This window comes from Ambystoma mexicanum, chromosome 2p (assembly GCF_040938575.1).
Source record: "Ambystoma mexicanum isolate Mex_15411 chromosome 2p, UKY_AmexF1_1, whole genome shotgun sequence".
In the NCBI taxonomy this organism is placed as follows: domain Eukaryota; kingdom Metazoa; phylum Chordata; class Amphibia; order Caudata; family Ambystomatidae; genus Ambystoma; species Ambystoma mexicanum.
In genome coordinates this window covers 165,215,596-165,236,341 of record NC_090923.1, presented here as the reverse complement: position 1 = coordinate 165,236,341, position 20,746 = coordinate 165,215,596, and the positions used below count along the sequence as shown (strand labels likewise).

Genomic DNA, 20,746 nt, shown 5'->3' with positions numbered 1-20,746 from the left:
GTGAAGGGAGTGTCATAAATGTGTAATATGCCTACAGAGTAAATTACTTACTTTTAGTAATGTTCTTTCTGGTAGGCACGTAATTCCGCCCACAGGTTCCTCATCTTTGAAAATATCCCAGTCGACGCAGTTCACACCAGAAATGTTTTCTACCAGCAGATGACACAATTCAGCTCCAACCTTAATCATTCCCTCTCATTGGTTCTGTCTTGTCCTGAGGTTGCGTCATGCTAGTCCAGAGCCATTGGCACCATTTTCTCCAGTTCCACTTTATGCAAAGCAAGGTGGTGAAACAGATTTAGTTACCTTGGTAACTCATTAAAGTACATGAAGTTTTAACCTAGAGCATAGGTAGATTTGGAGACCAATCTGGTCCTTGCTGTTTTGAAGTCGACCTTCTTGTTCTTCATCTCCTTTCTATAAAATCATAACCGGAATCTATAATGCAACACAGTGAACAGTGATGGTACGCTAAAAGTAAGAGCCACCAAATGAGGTGCTGCAAAGTTTCATAAATGCCACCAAAAGCCCCCTAATTCATCATTGGTCATCTTATTCTTTACTCATTGAGTATGGAGCCTAACTTTATTTTATCTTCAGCAGATAGAACTGTAGGTTTTGTGCCAGCAGCAATGATGTCGTTTTTCCTTTAAGACATGTTTGGTTCTACTTTTCTCACTTTTACTATGTATTTTCTTCTCATCAGCTTGCGTCCTTTGACCGAACAAACGCAGATTCTGCTAAAATAAGAGGTTGGTATATGTTCCTTTCTGTTGATGTTTAGTTGTGTGATTTAAGATATTAACAGGCATTTTCTGTTTGTTTTCCATTTCTCTTCGAAGCGATTGAAAAGTCTGTTGTTCCATGGGTTAGTGACCATGATGTGCCCTTCTGCCCAGACTGTGGAAATAAGTTCAGCATTCGTAATCGGCGCCACCATTGCCGTCTGTGTGGGTCCATCATGTGTAAGAAGTGCATGGAGGTGGTCAGTCTTCCCTTGGCAAGTATGTATGGTACTAGGATTATTTCTGCATGCCCTTACTATTCATGGGATGAAAACATACCTCATTTCGGGACTGGTGTCGCCATGTCCCTTTTTCTATTTGTTGTTTGTGATCTTGTTGCACTGTGCAATTTAGGTGTGGCATCCTGCAGACGCCTCTTTCAAAGACGAAAGATATCGTATCAAAGGATGGGTATCTGTCCAGAGGAGCAAGAGCATTTACCTGTGTGGCCAGTGGCTAAAGTGAGAGCCCAGTGACAATCAGCAATTTGATTGCAATCAAACCAATGGCTTGCAATGCCAGCAAGATCCAGGCACAAAACCAGTTTGGGAGGAACTCCCATGGTGGACAGTGAATCCTACATTATGATCTGGGTCCTCCGTGCTGCCTTCTGTGCCAGAGCTCTCCATAGCGCCATTCTCTTAGGAGCTTGCGATGCTGATTCTCTGGATCAACATTCTCAATGTGATTACTCCATTACCGAGGGACTGGAACTTACCTTGTGATTGAAGATGATGCCCCCCTTGCTGGCTTCCTGATAATTTACCTGGTGGGAGTGTATGGTAGACAATGGAAGATTCTGGTTAAAGATATTAGGCTGGAGCCTGTGCTCCTGTAGAAGGCAGAGAGGGGCCCTTTCAGTCATGTGCCCCATCCTTTAGTAGCGGTGGAGCTGTGTTCGTCCAATCGGACCGACCACATGTCGGGTTCAAGATATGCTGCAGTTCCCCATTGGAAACTGGGGTGTTATGCACTGTTCCAGTAGTAGGGGAAGGATCAGGGAGACATTCAGATAAACTACTTGCTTGCTGGCTCTTCTGGGATGTTGGCCGTCAAGGACAGATTTGAGAGGGGAAGAATCGCAGGATTTAAGGATTTGTAAAGAAGGTGGATATGAGAGGGAGAGATTTAGGTAATTCAATGTATTTGGGAGCAGATACTGAAACCATATATGCAAAGGAGAGTGTACAGTTTGAAATGCATTCATTGTAAACTGGGCACACATCAAGGAATGGTGCATTTTCACCTGTGTTCACCTGTTAAGTGCTGCTTCCTCAAGCCTGCCAGACCAATCCTGTCGGGGTTAGTAAGGAGTTAGGAAACTGCAGCACTGTGCAGAGGGAGGCGAGTAATTGCAGCATATTTGTGACATGAAAGAGCCATCCAGCATCAGTTACTGGCAAAATAGTCACTGTCTACAATGCACATAAAGAGAGAACAAATTAAAGCCACCTCTAACCACCTTAAACAAATCGGAGTTAGTAGCTAATTGTCATCGCAGTGTATTTTTCCTCTGGGTGGTGTTGCGAGGGAGCTGATGGTCAGCCTTGTCAATGCCCCAACCAGGCAGTGAGATTCTGTTGTCCAACTACCGAACGTGGCTCCGCATTCCTCACCGGAAAGGGAAAGTACTGTGCGTGAGATGTTATGTAACCTGACGGGGACCAACTTTCGGTCACACGGAAATTAGCCTGTTGCATACGTTCTGGTAAGGGGAATGCACATTCTATCCAAGGGCTGGGGGTTTTGCATTTTTAAACTTCTGTGTCTACTTCTACTTAGGTGGGGGAGAGAGCCCCCAACGTACAAAACGGATCATCCTGGACTGTTATTTATAGCTTTATGTTTACAGACAAGTCCCTTATAAGGAAGAATAATCTTTGGATTATCCCAGGCATAATATTTGCTAATATTGAGCGTCTGTGGGTAGGGAGTAAGACTACAGACTTGCAGATAACTAATGGGGGAGATATTTTGCAGGGTAAGTGTAATGTCTTAGAGGGCCCCTCTGCCCTAAAAGAACGATAGAGGGAGAAGTAGTCTCACAGGATGTGGATTTTAGTGCCTGTATATAATTCTCTAACATTCAATATTGTGTCTAATCTAATGCTGATACCGAAATGTACCACAGGGGCCTCCAGAAAGGTTGTGTTTTATTGGTGCTCAAAGAAATGTGTGGCAGGTATGTAGATTTCATGGTTTTATTATTTCTTAACCATAATTGGAGAGAGATGTATGCGAAGTTGTTGTTCAAAACATCTTTAGAGCCAAATTTACTGTTGCTGGCCCTTTCTGAACTGAACTCTGCACTTTCAAGTAAGCAGAATGTTTTGTTTTAACTCCCGACAAGATGCACCATTCGGATGCATCAGCAGTATACTTTGACTGCTGTCCAGCATCCTCTCTAATGGCTCTTGCACTTGACCTGCTTGTCGGTCAAATGCTGGTGAGACTCTCCCATTTTTTTTCTATGACAGACAAACTCCCAGTTGAGGTAATCTAGGACCCCAAAAGCTCATGGGGAACTATCGCCCAAATGTGGTACCTGAAGGACCAAATTGATCTTGGTCATTACTTGTGTCCAAACTCCATAATCTGAAAATAGTTTCTAAGCAAAGTATATTTACCTGTAACATCCACATCATATCTGTTAGGGAGAATTTTTGCAGGCCTCTGGTGAGTGGTGTAAGACCATCTTACTCCGGCGTCCCTTCCCCTTTTCTCTATACTTGTGGGACAGTCCGTCCTTCGGGATGGGACCGGAGCACTTTTAAAGCATCAAAAATAAGAATGTTTGTCCTTCTTTTATTTTTCCGTGGGCTACCGCACGTTACCATAGCCCCGCCCTCTTGAGCTCCGCCCCGCGCATCGTCCTTCAGTCCTTTTCTCCGTGCGGTCGGGGTCGGACGCACTAGCATCACAGGAAATATTTTTCTTTTTTTTCCCTTGTCCTTCAGTCCTGCTCCGGTTCCACGGTCACTGCTTCTTCCGTCTATGCCGGAGCATCCGGAATTCATGTCCTGTTCATCCTGTGAACGTTGCTTCGCAAGGGCGGTTCCCCACTCCCTTTGCCTGGAGTGCCTAGGCCCGGAACACCGTTGGGACGCCTGCTTCTACTGAGGCTCCCTCTCTGCCCTGGCACTGCAACATCGGCTTGTCAGGTGGGGAGGAAGTGTTTTAACGCGTTCCTCCACCGCATTTACAGTCCTTCATTGAAGAAAAAAGGAGACAGCCGGTAAGTTCTTTCCTTTTCAGGACACCCCGGCTGGGGGACTCCTTCCCAGGGTCTTCTGGGTCTAGGAGGGGCTCAAGTGGCTCTATTACCAGGGATATCCCTGAGGTGTCCCGCAAGGGATCTAACAGGTGCACCAAATATCCTCTGAGGGGCTGTCAAGACTGGATCTTCATCCGAGGTTCCCCCTTGGGGGTGCTAAAGTTGGGCCGAGTTCTTCTGGTGCTTTCTTCACCGGGGTCAGCCTTGAGGCTTCCACTCCGGGAACTAAGTGTAGGAGTCTCGGCTCGGGGTAACTCTCAAGGCAGCTAAAAGTACCAGGGTTACTCCTGCGGTTCCCCTTCTTGTGGCTATTTCTAAAACCAGCAAGATTAAGGGGACCCCTTTTGAGGGTCCTGGCTTCAGGGGGTGACTCCAAGCCTTCTCATACTCAGGCCTGTGATAGAACTGATCGTGCTGAGGGGGCACAGAAGCCGGTCATGCACCATAAGTCTTCTACTACCGGCTCTGTCGAGGCTCCCCTATTCAGGGGTAATTTATTAGCAGTCTCTTAGGTGTCCGAGAAACACTCTAGATCTGCTAGTACCGGCTCTGCCGAGGTTCCTTGTCGCAAGGCTAAGATGGCACATAAGACCCCTGTGGTGACTACTGCCTCACTTACACCTGTGACGCAGTTCATCAAAATTGCAGTCCACCCCCTGCGGTCCACGACGGCCATTTTGACTACCTCTCTTACCATACCAATGTTCACCATGGCTGGTGCTGAGGGGCCTGTTTTTGAGGCAGAGCTGCCTGTTCCACGTTTCGTGGACAATAAGAACTTGTTCCGCCCACCAATGGATTGACGTGCTCGGACTCCGCTGTCGCATACAATCTCGCTCGCTCCGGGGTCCGCTCCTTTGATCTATGTGGATCCAGCTGGTGGAGGACCATCCGGGCAACCATCCTCTTTCCATTCCTGGGGGTGTGCCCCTTCCGAGCGGCCACTGCCCACTCCAGCGCCAGAGGATGCGTTTATGGGGAGGTTTCAGACGCTTATGCATTCTGATCCCATGAAGGCATACTTAAGGATTTATTTAAAGAAATGTATCTTAAGCCGCCTGAACCGGCCCCTGTTCCAGCAGTCCCTATGCCAACTCCTCCACCTCTGCCTGTGGGGCCTCCTCCCCAACTGCCTCCTCTTTTCCCCCGTGGAAAAGACTCAGGTGGCTCTGCCAAACACCACTTCAGGAACTGAGGCGCCACGTGCAGCGGACCAGTCTTCTGCTCCCGCTTCGCTGAATGAGGCCCGGGACGGCGATGACCCGCCCCACTCTATTCGAGCTTTTCACGACTGGGTACTGGATATGATGGCGCTGCTAGACATTACAGTACCCAAGCCCTAGCTCCACAGGAGGGGGTACTTTCTGGAGCCTTCACAGGAGCGCATTTGTTTGTTCCTACAGAAGGACGTCCTGGGTGAGGTCGTAAGGTATGGAAAAAACCTCATACTGGGCAGCACCTAAACAGAAAAATAAACGCTTGATACAAGCTTCACGCATCTGAGGACATATCTTTGTCCAAGGAGGACAACCTTCTGGACGCCATTGGGGGGAAAAGGTTTTTTCCAATTCGGCTCTTCAGCTACGTCAGGCTAATACTGAGATTATTTTGGCTGCTGCATGTGAAAGAAACATTCCCGAAAGAATGTTTTTTGGGTGCATACCCCAGAGTCAGCAAATTCAAACATGTGGTCAAATTTATGGACATGGCGTGTATACTGGCCAAGGGAACCATAGCAATGGCTTGGAAATCGCCCAGGGGCCCAAAATATTTACACAATTTGAACGTTGGGTGGAAGCAGAAACCAAAGTCTACGGTGAGGGCGTGGCCAGAGCAGAGGAAAATGTGAGTAATACATATGAAGCTTGGAAAGTGCTGATATGGGACATGTTCCTCCTCTCAGATCACAAGCCGTTATGAACGTGTATGATCTTGTATAATAAAGCTTACTAAGGTATCACTATACAATTGTATTTGAATCGAAAATGCCCAAGATCCACCACCTAGAAGTACATATCGCTTATACTGAGCCCAATCCATGCCTATCCGCAACGAATGAGAAGGCATGCTTAATGGTGCATGCTGTCTGTCAGGTGAAGAAAGGTTTAGTTTGTTAATTGTCAACCGGTTATTATCGGCAAGTTACTACATGCACATGACAGAATATTTCAAGACTGTATAACTGCTACTACATGTGTAATTGTCATATATAAGTGCTAATAAAAACATTTTAAAATGAAAACAACGGAGCCCGGCCAGAGTGAAAGTGGGAAAGCGGGAACAGGGGTAATGCTTCTTTAATTTCCCTTGGTTAACACCATGTTACCATGGCAATGGGATACATTCTACCTGTACTTTCTTCAGTGAGATCAGCATACCCAACCTTATGTGAGTGCTGAGGGGATCTGATTTATCCCTTTTCTCAATTCTCCAGTAACCTTGTTGTTACTGTGTAAGCATGAGGAGGGGGGAAAAAGCCGAAAGAGGATGAGGGTGGGCATCCTCAAAAGTCTTATTCCCATAAGGCCAACAAAAAGTTCCTTAAGAGGAGTAAGCCGGATCATCACAGAAATGGTTGTGGGAGTCTGTCGGTATTTCCTTTGTGAACCCTACTCATGAAAAGAAAGAGAGCAGGAGTTTCAAGATTTGTTGGGTGGTATTGGCTCCCAGGGAAAGGCTTTTGGGTATCACGTTGCGTAATCCACAGTTACCAAAATGTACCTGTTCCCTAATTTCGATGTTTCTAGGGGCCCCACAATGTTCATACCAATTCTGGCGAATGGAATTTCGATGATTGGCAACGGGTTTAAGGGAACTGGTGGTGGCAAATGAGTACTAGTCTTTTGACAAATCACACAGGCCTGGACAAAGTTTTTAATGTCAGCATGCATTCCTGGCCAGTAGAAAGTATTAGTGATTTGGGCCTGTTTCTTTGTCCTAAATGGTCTCCTGTCAAATGTGAGTGAGCTATTTCGTGGACCACTTGCTTCTGACTCTTGGGGACAGCCAATTGGGTTTTTGCTAAGCCTTCTGAAGTGGTGTCTCCTCAATACATAAACCCATGTTTCAAAAAGAAAAAAACTCCTTCTTTCTCAAGGCCCTCTTGTTCATATGTAACCTGTAAAAAGGTTTCAGCCAACAATGGGTCGTTACTTTGTGCAAAGACTAGGTCAAGAAAGTGTTTGTTTCTTCTTATCTGACTTTTCTAGGCTCAGGTTTTGGAGGGGCTTCAGGTGAATTATCTGCCTCCCCGAAACTCTGAGTACCTCTATTTGTTCTCTCCTTCCCGGCTTCTTCCTTGATCCTAGGGAACATGGCCCTCTCAAGCACCCCTTAAAAATGTTATCCCCTGGATGGATTTCGAAGAGATCTTTTCCGTGATTCTGTAATAACATTTTAACATCACCTCTAAAATCGGGGTCGATAACCCCAACTAGCACATCAATTGCAAACCTCCATGCTAGTCCTGATTTGGGAGCCAGTCTAATGGAAGTTTCAGGGGGTTAGAATCAGAATTAAATCAGTGGGCATCAGTCTTCCTTCGCTTTGGGGGAATAATCTCAACCCTACTGCTACAAATATGAAACCCAATAGAGCCCTTAGTGGCTACTGAGGGGTCTGATGCTCTCGTACTTAACTTTTCACATTCCATTCCTGACCCCATTTGTGAAGGCATCATGAAGTAAGAAACAGACAACAGATTCACTTTTCTACAAAATGGTTTATTCTTCTTAAATGTCAGGATGGAGTAAGACCTACCATGCCCTATGGTAAGGTGGGATTTCCCTTCCTAAAGAAACTAAGGATAGTCTGTGTCATTAAGTTCAACTCAAAAGTCTGTCTTTGTCCAAAGCCTATACTTGCCCTCACAACTAAAGATCTACAATGTGTAGGGAAGTCGGAAAAATAAAACCGTATTCCAACATAAAGTTCTAAGCTTCTTCCAGCTCCTGGTTCGCTTTTCAACTTCAATCACCAAGGCCTGCAAAGTTTCTAATGAGCCCGCACTTCGGTTGACGTTGCACCGCAAAATGGCACAGGACCCCAGGTATTGTTATGTTAATGTTAAAGGACATTTGTACCATGCACTATCACCAGCGGTTCTGAAAAAGGAGGGGAGGATGAGTTAGCGGGACGAAGCAGGAAAAATGCAAGAGAGCAGTGATATGCTGTTGGCGGCCTCAGCCCGGTGGGTCCGTTGGCTGGCCTGGGGTGTTTGCGGCCGGTAGACGTTGTGTACTGTTGTGCAAGGCTATGTGTGTTTTTGTTTTGTTGTTGCAGTGTAGTGAAGTTTGTGCGGTTTGTTGTGCTGTAGGTTTGGTTGTGTTTGGTTTGAAGTTTGAAATGTGTATGCAGAAAGGGAAATTGTTAGTAGGGTTGCTTAGTTTGCGTCTCTATCCAGAGTTGAGGCGCTTGGTTTGCGTGGTCTCTCCTGATGCGGCTCTGTCCAGATCTGGGTCTGACTGGCAGATAATGTTCCCTACTCTTCTGGCCCCCACCTCTAACATGCTCTCTCAGAGCTCCCTTTATCCTCCCTTAATACTCCTGTGGCCAGTGCACCTGCCAATGTCAAACTCTCAGGTGGTCTGGTGATTGCTAGTGTCTAGTCAATTCCATACCACTGTGGTGCCTGGCGGTAACTAAGGACGGGCGAGGTGTTGGTGGGATTGTCTGGGGTAGTTGACTCAGACTCCGTGTGCTCCGCCTGTGTTCCAGTCTGTCCGGTGTCACCCGTCTAGGTGCCGTGTGAGTTAGACTCTCGGGTATGGGCTGTCCGTCTCCTTTCTGGTTTAGTCATCCTTTTTTTATTTTTTATTTATTTATTATTATTATTTTATTTTTTTTGGTTTTCGGTTTCCAGATTTAGTCTGTGGTGTGGAAGAGCCAGGTTTTTAGTGATTTCCTGAATTTTAGGTGATCTTCAGTGTTTATTTCTTTTGGGATGTTGTTCCAGGTTTTTGCGGCTAAGTGGTAGAAGGAGGTGCCTCCAAGTTTTTTCTTAAGGTATGGTTTCAGTTCCAGGCGGATTTCGTTGCTTGATCGGAGGGGTCTTGTTGGCTTGTAGACTGTTATTTTCTTTTGTAGGAATTCTGCTCCTTGTCCGTTGATTGCCCTGTGCGTTATGCACATTGTTTTGAAGGTGATGCGATGTTTTAGGAGCTTCCAGCAAGTGCTGTGTGCCGGAATAATACATTGTAGATGCCAGAAAACATGGAGGAAAGTTTTAATCCATTGAAAAATACCAAAAGAGGTAAAAGGAGTTCCAGAGGTTAAAGTAAAAGATTGAGTGAGTGTGGAAAAAGGTTCCCACTCACTCAGGAGAATCAGTCCGAAAATACAACCCAGCAAAAATGCTGGGGGACTCACAAAGTGGGGAGAATTTCACTCAAGAAGGAAAATCTACCCAACATGTATCCTCTCAAGATAACTTATTTCTTTACAGATAATTCTATAGTATATTTAGCATTACTGACCCCATGTTGGGACAGAGTCTTTTCCATTGTTGTATCCACAACCTTTGCTGCAGAACTAATGACATTATGGTGCATTTGCATTATCTGTCTACCTTTCTTTTGCTTGCTTTCCCATGATTGTCCCTCATATTTTATCCATACACATTTTATCATAATAGTAGTGTATTTTGGTTGTTTATTAGTACAGTAGGTGCTGATAATGGCTAGTGAATAGGATACTCTAATACTAGAATAAACATTGCCCAAGTACCTGATGCTGTTTTGTTAGCAGTTTAGATCTGTTATTTAAAGTATTCTCTTTTTGTTGTTGTTGTTCCAGATAAGCTCACCAATGCCAGTAAGCAGGTCCTTGCTGCTCACAGCAGTCCAAATCTCTCCCCAAACAACAGCGCCCACACCTCTCGCCGTGGCAGCATCAGCAGCTTAAGCAGTGTGAGCTCCATACTAGATGAAAAAGATGATGACCGGATCCGCTGCTGCGGACACTGCCAAAGCACACTGCTAAAGCGGGAGCAGCAAATCGATGAGCGAGAGTTCACCCCTGACATTGTCAAATTCTACCAGGTACAATCAGAAAAAGCGGCCCCCACAGTCTGTAACAGAAGTCTGTAAGCTTTGTGGCATGTTTTCTTTTTTTTGGGATTACAAACCTGGCTAAAGTGTACAGATATCCATGTGTTATTTAAGTGCTCTGGCCTGCTAATAAAACCCTATCTATGGAGACAATGTATCAGTGTCTATCCTCTGTTCTCCGGTGGCTTCACTCCTACCTCACTGTTTGTCCAGCTGGGTATCTAAAGATCCCAGCAACACTTGATGACCTGTGTAATGCCACAAGGTCCTATCTTATCCATCTAAAATCAGCAGTATGAAGAGGATTTACAGCTCTACTGAAGGTCAACTGCACCAACTGCTTTCACCCCCGTGAACAATGCCTACATCTTTGATGTGCTTTTAGTGCTCTGGCAAATTCAAAACTAGGTGTGCTTTTCTAAAATGGCTGCAACCTCTATTTGTGTCCTTTTTAGAGATTTTTGGCAAATTCAAAACTACACCTGCTTTTTGAATTACTGCAACCTCCATTTGGTGCTTTTTAGTGTTCTTTGGCAATTTCAAATTTAGGTGTGCATTTGAAATTATCCATAACTTTTGGCTACTAGGCCGCTTGGTGAGTCACTCGTGCCTGTGCACTATCTCCCACTATCCCTTTACTCCCCTCTCTACCGCCTCCATGCCTCTCTCCATCTCTCCTATCTCCTCTAACTGCTATTCTATTACCTATCGGCCCACTCTCACGCAGTCTGGAAGAAAAATGTTTAAGAAAGATCTTCTTTCCTCTAATCCTGGCTTACCTATCACAGACACCAATGTCAGTGCTACTTCCAGTCAAATTGTCACTGAAATCCTCTTCTCTGTCCCCCCTCCAGACCTTTGGTCTCAACATCTGATCTCCACTCTCTCCCCTTCCTCTTCCATTAATGGTGGCACTAGATGGGAAGTTCTCTCGGCGGGCTTCTCATCCTCAAGGTGCATCATTAATGTCTGTCACAATGGCACCATCATGTCTCAGGGTCCTCAACCCAATCGCCTCCTCTTTGACCGGCGCCTGCCTTCTCTCATCAACCTCCTTCCCGCTCCTGCTATCCCTCCTTCCTCTCTCAGCACCACCTTCACCACCACAAACGGGTGTACCACCGCCTTGTACTCCACCACAGAAAACCTTCACGGATGGTGACCGGCTTCACTTGATGCTTGTTCCGCTACAAAAATAAATTCCGACATCTGCCTCCTCCTTGAAGACGTTGATCTCGACGTCCTTGCTCTCACCGAGACGTGGTTCAATGCCAGCTCAGTCACAGCCTTTGACTCCCTTCCACTGATGGCTAAAAGATCCTCTCAAAGCCTTGTCCCAACCGTGCTGGTGGCGGAGTAGGCTTGATCTTCCCTGAGTGGGTCCCTTCTTCCCTCCTACCCACCCGACCCTATTCCTCCTTTGAAAGCCTGGTCTGTAAGCTTGGCAATTCTCCTACTTCCTCTTTGACCATTACCACCATCTACAGGCCCCCGGTCCCCATCTCCTCTTTCCTTTCAGAATTGGCCGATTAATCTTTCTCTCTCCTGACTTCCACCTCTAAACTCCTCCTTCTGGGTGACTTTAACATCCACTTTGATTCTTCAATCACGGTTGGACACACTTCAATCACAGCTGGACACACTCTTGATGCCTAATGATCTTTTGCTCTCTACCCCTCTCTTCTGGTCTGACCACTCCCTTTGCCACTCCCACTCCCTCCTCCCACCTGGGACCTCTCAGCCCTTTGACCAAACCTCCCCCTGTTCTACCAGCCTCGTTTGCAGACATCTGTCCGATGAAACGAGTGTCAGTTGCTGCATTCACTTCCACCTTCATCTCCCTCTCATCCCATTACCGACTCAACTATTGACTCTGCACTCAGCAATCTCCATCTCGCTATCACTAACACTCTCGATATGCTTGCCCCTGTCATGAGGATCCGTCTGAATCCTGTCACCAAGCGTAACATTTGGTACGATTCTGACCTAGCAGCCCTGAAGTGCAGAGCTGCTGAACGGAAGTGGCAGACCTCGTCCTCAAGCTCATCCTCTGATAAACTGGCCTTCCGCCTTCTCCAAAGGCAATATCGTCTCTCCATTCGCTCCAAGAAGAGGTTACACATCCTGGCCCGCATCTCTGGAGCTTCTAACAACACGGCTGAACTCTTTAAAATATGCAAGGAACTAGCCAATCCAGTTGCAGTCTCTAACTCGCCTCTTCCCTCCCACACCCTCTGCACTGCACTGGCCACCCACTTTACTGCTAAAACTCTCCCACCTCCTCCCATCCTCCCTGAACCCCTCCCATCATCCACTCATTCTTCCTTCTCTCCTATCGCACCGGATGAGGTCACTAGAGTTGCCCGCTCTATGAAGGTGTCTTCCAAACAAATCGCCCCCTGTTCTTCCAGAACTATCTCTGATTTCTGTAATCACTCTTGCCACTTGCTCTTGCCCTTCTTCCCTCAAGCACTCCCCTATGCGCTCCCTCCTGAAAAAGCCTTCTGCCGACATCTCACTCCCTTTCTTGGGAAGTTTCTGAAGAAGCTTGTCTTCCGCCAACTGAACCAGCATACTGAGCTTGTTGGTTCCTGCCCGACTAGCAATCTGAATTCCAAGCATCCAGAGGCACGGAAGCTGCTCTCCTCAACACCTGTGAAGAATTGCTTGCATCTCTTGACTCCAACTCACTCACTGTTTTATTCTACTCCATCTCTCCTCTGCTTTTAACACAGTCAACCACTCTATCCTCATAAAGTGGCTCCATGCAACCCTTGGTATCTCGTAGTGGGCACTGGACTGACTGACCTCCTTCCTCACTGGCCGTCCATCCCAGGTTAACCTGGGTTCTTTCTCCTCACCCGCTTCTATCTCCACCTGTGGCGCTCCCCATGGCTCTACCCTTTCGCCTTGGCTCTTTAACATCTATCTCTCCCATCTTACTCACCTTATCTCCACTTTCTCCCCACACTTCCAGTGTTATGCTGATGACACCCAACTCTTCTTCAGGCTACCATCTGCATCTCTTCCCACTTCCTCTGTCATTCCTAATCGCCTTTTCCGCCATCCAGTCTTGGTGCACCTCCAGAGATCTCTGTCTCCATGCCAGCAAGACTGAGATTCTTCTTATCAGTACTCCTGTTCCCTCTTTCCTCACTTCACTCTGGCCACCCTCTATGGGTACCCCTTCCCCTGAAACCAGAAACCTGGGAGTTATTTTCGACTCCTCTGTCCCTTTCATTCCTCACATCCTGGATCTCGCCAAGAAGGCCCATTTCCAACTCTACCTCCTCAGAGGCGTCCTCACTTTTCCCCAGAAGCTCAATGTCTACAGAGATTTGGTACTCTCCAGGCAGGACTATTGTAACAGCCTCTTCACCTCAATTTACCTTCTTCTCTCTGCCCCCTCCAGCCAAACCAGAATAGGGCTGCAAGACTTATCCTTGGCTTTAAGCCCAGGGACCGTATCTCTCCAGCCCTAAATTCTCTCCACTGGCTCCCAGTTGCTGCAAGGATCGCATTTAAATCCCTATGCATCATCCATAAGGCTGTCTGGGGCCAGGAACTATGCTATCTGCAACATGCTTTCCCCAAATACTTTCCTTCCAGATCCCTCCAATCATCCGGCTCCAACTCTCTGCTTGTCAATCGCTTCTCTAAGCAGAGATTGGGTGGCCGTTCTCTTTCCTCGTCTGGCTCCCTCCTCTGGAACAGCCTCCCCCTTTTCTCTCTGTCTTGAGCCGGATCGCCTCAGGTTCTGCAAGCACCTCAAGACTTTCCTCATCTCCTACTCCTTCCCTCTCTCTCGCCCGTGCTAAACCCCTACAGTCACTGTGATTGGTGGCCTGGACCTGTATGTGTCCTTCTGGGTCCTGGCCTTCTGTCCAATCGCCCCCAGCATCTGCGCTCTTCCTGCACTTGCCTTTGGGCACCAACTGGCCTATGATGTATTACAGGCCTGCACTTATTGTATTGACTGGTGACCCCTCTTCCACCAAGTGGTCACTCCCTGGCACTTAACTGTTGCCCTTGCAACTGACTCTGGTGCTTTCCCCTCTGTGGAACCTATAGCACTTGCCCCCTCCACGATCCCTTATCTCTCTCTGCACTTTCACACTCCGAATGTTCACAAAGTCTAGTCGGAACGCTACTCATCGCTGCTATCATATTCCATTGTCTTGCTGTTGCCTTGTTCCCTTCCCTTTGCCCTGTGGGCGCTTTGAAACACCATTTCATATTGTATAAGCTCCTTACAAATGCCAAATAAAATAAATGTGAAGTGCCTACATGAAACTCAGCAAAGACTGAGTTGGTCCTTCTTATTGGTACCTACAAATCCAGTCCAGAACTGGCTGACCGAGCAGGAACTCAACAGCCTTTTATTGCAACTTGTCCCTAGTGGGGGATGGAGGGGAAGTGTCCCTAGGATTGATTAGGGCCTATTCTTCAAAACTCCCTCTGCAACAAGGAATACATAAGCAGCCTAACACAGCTCCTACACCCCTGCAGAATTCAACACACTAATGACAACAACTCAGTCATATCTAATAGAGAAATTCCCTACCTCTGGATACTGACACAAGGCCAAGAGACTTCTTAAGATTCTCATCTGGAGCCAAGACACCTCCATAATGGAATCTTACGAAATCCACGAAAGAGTTGACTAGAAAGCAAGGAGCCTCCTGGTAGACCTTCGCCGTATAATAAATCAAACCCATCAAAACAAGGTTGACTCCCTCATTCATCCTTGAGGTGAGAATTGGAGACCCTGCCCTTCAAGGAACTCTTAGTAAAATGTAATGACCACTGCATCATTATTCCTCTTGACTTTTACCTACCATGCACCGTATTGCAAAAACATTTAATTTACATAAACCCAAATTAGCATAGCATTTGCACAGAGCAAACATTGACTTAGTGGAAATATAAATTGTTTCAATTAATGTTTGCAGCTGAGCAATTCTCTATAAATACCAAGCAAACTGCAGCCTTTCAGAGTTTCTGTAATATGGTATGTCACAACTATCTGACCAGTCACATTCTGAAACATGAGAAGAAAGTGATTTAAACAAGGAAGTCTTATGTGGGCAAAATAATAAATTGGGTAGACAGTAAGTTTGATGGACACTGTTCTGCTATCTCTAGGTGTGTTGATTATCTATCTGAAAAGTTCAAGGGTAAAGGGCAAGTTACAAATGGCATATCAGCCTCAGGGTTCTGAGGTGCCCTCCCAGAAAAGTACTGCAACAAAATAACATTCTTAGCCCAGTCTTTGTTCCGGGGATCCCTTCCTGGCACGATCCCTTGACAAAGGGGAACTAGTTCTTTAAAAGTCGCTCTAAAGCAAAATTCCTTTATGTCTCCAGTAGTTCCAATGCATGTGACTTGGTTAGTGAGGGGCACACTCCAAAAGATACTACAAGTAATGGGGTGCATGTCGGTTCCCGACAACCTAACACCGCAACTATAAAGACCAGAATTCAAAGTACTCGTACAAATAGTACAGCCCACAACACCTGAAACTGCCTTCTTGAAGAAAGCAAAGGGCTCAAAAGTGCTGGAACATCAGAGTAGCATGGTGTACTCATTTGGGAACTGGGGCATGTCCATTACTTGCCAATCAATGCCTGGGACTTGCTGTATCTCAGGATCCTGGGCAATCTCGGAGGCACGTGTCTCACCAGGATGTCTCGCCTTTTCATCTCCTTCGAGACATGGTCCTGTGTGGCTGTGGTCTGTTCTTCGTTGGTGGGCTCCCTGGCATTGATTCAAGACTGCAGTAATATCTGGATTCCCTTGCCACGAAAGGGAGAGGTTGAGGCGACGCCCAAAGTCTGAGCAGACAAAGAGTGCAGGCAATTAATCTGTAGTCTACTTGGTGGCTTTTCACACCAAACCTGATCTCTAGTGACTGGCCTCTGTGCCACATTTAATCCTGGGCTTCCTCCCAATGCTGGCTAGCCTCTTGGATGTTTCTTGGGGTGTGCCTTCTCTTCTTACTTTCTCACTTATTTTCTCACTCTTCACTGGTAAACTCCTCTATCAGTAACTCTATAAAACTTCCTGGCTCTCTCATCCAGGTCTCTCCTTTTGTTAGCATTTCTGTTCTGTGTAATCCTAGAATTGCTTTTCTTTGCCCTCTACCTTCTTCAATATGATCACTATCCTCCCCTTCAAAGCTGTAGGTTCTACTGTAAACTACCCTCACATTCTTTACTACTCGAAGTACTACCCTCCTTGATACTATAGTCACTCTCTAGGGCTTCACCCACCTGGGAGCTGTGGTGAATCGAGGTTATTCTTTGATTTACAGAGATAACATATCTCTGAAACCCTGTGCTGGTGAAGGAAGATTAGCGGCTGATCAAGCTGACAACATGCAGCGAGACGCGCTGCCAGCATGGAGAGAGGAAAACACTTATCAGCTGCAGGAAAAAGACGTCTGCCTCCCTCACAATTATGTAGCAGCACCGCTGAAATAGCGCAGGGGTACAAGTGATACCTCCCATGTCAAAGTCCTGGATGTAATTCCCCATTAAGCACTGTAAAATAAACGTAATCTAAATGTATGAAATAACATCTATAACATCACAAAGCTTGGGGAAATAAAATAAAACCTTCATTCATAAAGCAAGGAGATCACAAAGCCTTGCCCACCATCTACCCAGGAGGACCAAACCAGATAAACTGGAGGATAGCTCCTATATAGGAGAGTTAATTGGAGCTCCTAATTGATTAAACTGTTTCGAACTAACCAAAAGGGGATGACCTACCCTGAGAGGATAATGATGAAAGCACTGCTTCCACCAGTGGTGAATCCGGCCAGTTCAGCCAATCAGTAGTTGGCTAAGAGGACAAAGGACTGAATAAAAGGAGAGCCAGTTCAGGTGCAAGTTGTCTCAGCTGGGGACTGCATCCGTGTCTCGCTGGTTATGGTAAAGCAGTGGAGAAGAAGCCTGAAGCAGAGGAGAGAAGGCTGACTTGTAGCTACCCTGCTATGATGAAGAGGGAAACCTGAGAGAGCCCAGCTGAACCCAGAAGAGGAGAAGAGGCCCACACCCCTCTGATCCAGGAAGGCCAGAGGAACTGGAAGAAAGGCAGCTCATTCTAGCCTGTAGAAGCAGATAGGCAACCTAAAGTTCCCCAGTGAAGCAAGAACTGTGGATAGCCTAACTACTCCTGGAGGGCAAGAGGCGAGAAGCGGTGATCCCAGTGTGAAGGAGTCATGTAAGAGACTTGTCCCTTTTTGTTTTGAGTGTAGACGTGAGAAGGGCTGAGTCCAGTTCGAAGGAGCCACATAAGAGACTCATCCCCTTTGTTAACCTAAGAGACTGAATACCCTAGAGGGAGGGTGAGAGTGACGGGAACAAGACCCATGTGACTTCAAGAGATGGAGAGGGGAAGAAGAGAGAAGGGGTGAGCCCAGTTTGAAAGAGACGCATAAGAGCCTCAAACCCTTGCTCAGCGTGATGATACCCCAAGAGAAGGAGTGAGATTGAAGATACCCCAAGAAAGGGGGAGTCAAGAGAAGGAGAGAAAGTGAAGATATCCCAACAGCAAGACCCCAGAAGAGGATCAGAGGATGAAGTTACCATGTAACAGGGATTAAAGAGAGAAATACCCTCAGTGGAGTGAATGAGTGTGTGAAGCCCTGTAGTGAACAGAAACACACTGCAGTGGGGTAAACAAGTGAAAACGGCACCCCGATGTTTCAGTAGAAAGAGACTGAAATACCTCCAGTAAGATTTTATTTGAACGGTATTCGGAACATTTAGCCGTTAAAGTGGCACCTAAAGAACTTTATATCCAGGGGAGAACACCTGGAACAGAAGCAGTAGTCGAGCATCTTTTTAGTTGTTGGATTAATGTGTGTTAGTTTTGCTATAAATGTGGTAGGCTAGATTAGGATTTGGACTTGGGACTTGGGACTTGGTTTTAATTCATCCGGGCGAGGAATATCTTTTACTTGGGGAATTTAGCCCTTTGTGATAATTTTCATTATTTTACTTTATTTTCTTTGAAGCTGGACAACCGGTCAGACTAATGGTAAAAGAAAATAATACAAATCCATGAACATGACATCCCAGAGTCTGAGACCTACTTCTGGTTCACCACAGCAGTTTGGTCACCCTCTTTGGCTTTTACTCCCTGCACCTTACCAGCTGCTCTGGTTCTCTTGGCTCCTCAGTTGGAGTCTTCTGGATCTCTCCTCCAGCTCCCATGCTCCAGGGTGCCCCAGCCTTCTGGACTCCTTATCCAGCCTCTTGGACTGTGCTCTAACTCAGGTCTGCCTTCTCCAAAACTGTCTGTGCTCTCCAGCTCCTGTTCCAAACATACACTGACAGACTGAGGCTGTGTTTTTATAATGCTGTGTCCCTACCTTCTAGTGCCCCTCTAGTGCTAGGGTATTCAGTTGTGTTAGCTGCAATGGGAGATGGCGGTCTGATTCTTACCCTTGGGATGGATTAACAGATATTGAACTGAGCTTAGCTTGTTCCTCCCCTTGAGGTGGCCTTCCTCTGCCTGCCACATCCAGGCCCTGCCTTCCAGCCTCTTTTGATTTGGGAACTCTAATGGTGTCTCTCGTCAGTCAGCTGAATATCTTCCATTTCTGATGTGGGACTTTGGGGTGGGATAGCTAGTTCCTATTCTTGGGTGCTGCGCTTAGACTCCCTAACATGTTGGCTGGCTGGCAGCTGGCTTGCCCGCCGGCTGACTAGCCTCCCTTCCTACTTCAGGTGCCTCTTTCTCTCTGTATGTTTAGACCCCAACTTCCTTGAATCCTGTTCCACCTCTAAGACAACAGCCCCTGTCGAATCTATTACGCTACCCGTGATTGCGCCCACAAGGGTCCAATGAGGGAGACCAAGGTATCTTCCCATACCACTCCCGACCCATCATTCTCTTGCTTGGGGAATTAATTGTACCACTTGCTCACCCCATTAAGGAGCCATGGAAGTAGAGAAGTCACTTTCTCACGAGTACCAAAACTACTTCTGTATAGTGCTAAGCTATAGCAGCATGAATAGTTTATCAAGAACAGAATAGCTGTGGTGAGCTCTGAATCTTTGCAGAAACAGCCTGACTAGGCTTCAAAGACACGCCACTTATTTGAATTTGTAGAGCTAGCACATTAGACAAACCTGGTTTTGTTTGTTGCAAGCTGAACTCTAAAGTTTAGAACCTTCACGTACCTCCATTACCGGGCTTACCGTGCACTAACATCGATGACTGGAGGAAGAATTATCTGGATCCGCAAATGAAATATGTGTGCTGAGGATTTCCTTTTTACGGTTACTGAGAGGCACTTTCTTCAACTTGAAATGCATTGTGTTTTAACCGCACTGCCTCACACTTTCTTGTAACTGCTCAGAGTTATTTTTGTGTTACTGTCAAAATTTGGATTTAATAGATGATCACTGCAATGAGGTGGGATTATCCCAGACAAATTGACAGGTGTAGAGTCATAGGCATGCACATTCTATGCACCTACATCTACTGAACTTCAACAATGTAAAGCATTTCTTCTGTTTTCTTCTAGAAACTTCGGCTTTGCATGGAAAAGGTTGACATAAAGGCACCGGAATACATAAGAATGGCACAGTCAATAAAGTGAGCAGCATTAACACATTTTATTTTTCTCTGTTGTATTGTGTATTCATGGTGGACCTCTTGTACAAGATGGCACACTTCTGTATTTTAGAAGTGATGTTCCTGAACCCAGTCTTAAAAGATCATCATAGACCGTATGTTTAGGGTTCAAGAAGATTAATCCAAAACTAAAATAAATCCTGTGAATTGCACATATAAAGATAGCGTCTAATGCCTAATCGCCATTCAAAATTGGTGTACTGCCAACGATCTTTGTCTAAATGCCAACAAGACTCATCGGTTCACCCTCACCATCCTTTCCCCTGACTCTCTGGCTGGCCTTCCTTGGCCCTCCTCCTACCCCTACCTGTGAGGCTCAGAACCTCAGAGTCATCTTTTGACTCCACACTTTCCTTCTCTGCCCACATTTCCGACATCTCTAAAAAGTCAAACTTCTTACTTCACCTCCTCAGAGGTACTCTTTTTCCTCTCCTTCCCCCAGAAGCTCACAGTCTCCCAAGCTCTGGTTCTCTCCAAGTTGGACTACTGTAACAGCCTCTTTCTAAATCTACCTGCCTCCACTCTCCGCCCTCTACAACTAATCCAGAACAGGACTGCGAGACTTGTCATTGGCCTCAAGCCCTTGGATCGTATCTCTCCAGCTTTGAAATCCCTTCATTGGCTCCCTGTGGATGCAATGATTACATTTAAAACCCTCTACATTGTCCACAAGGCTTTCTGGGGCCTGGGTCCAAAATACCTTCAACTATCCCTCCGTAAATACCTCCCCTCCCGTGTCCTTCGCTCCTCTACTTCAAATTCCCTCAGGGTCAGTCGTTTTTCAAAGAAACGAGCTTGGGATAGATCTCTGCCTTCGGCTGGGGCCTCCCTTTGGAAGAGCCTCCCTGCCACCTTGGAACTTGAGGAGAACCATCTCCGGTTCCGGAAGCACCTCAAGACCTTCCTCTTTGCTTCTTCCTTTGCCCCTCTTTTCACCTGATGACCTGTTTTCTCTCTTGACACTGTGCACCTGGCCACCCACTGTCCCT

The 20,746-nt window shown here is 46.4% G+C and overlaps 1 protein-coding gene across 1 annotated transcript in view; it reads left to right on the top strand.

Moving 5' to 3' along the window:
* RBSN (rabenosyn, RAB effector) overlaps positions 1–20,746 on the top strand; it is a 344,052-nt gene that overhangs the window by 65,285 nt on the left and 258,021 nt on the right. The window contains exons 5-8 of the mRNA XM_069643425.1: positions 707–752; positions 843–1,004; positions 9,853–10,097; positions 19,648–19,718. Of these exons, the coding sequence (XP_069499526.1) occupies positions 707–752; positions 843–1,004; positions 9,853–10,097; positions 19,648–19,718 (524 nt within the window). The remainder of the gene's footprint in view (positions 1–706; positions 753–842; positions 1,005–9,852; positions 10,098–19,647; positions 19,719–20,746) is intronic.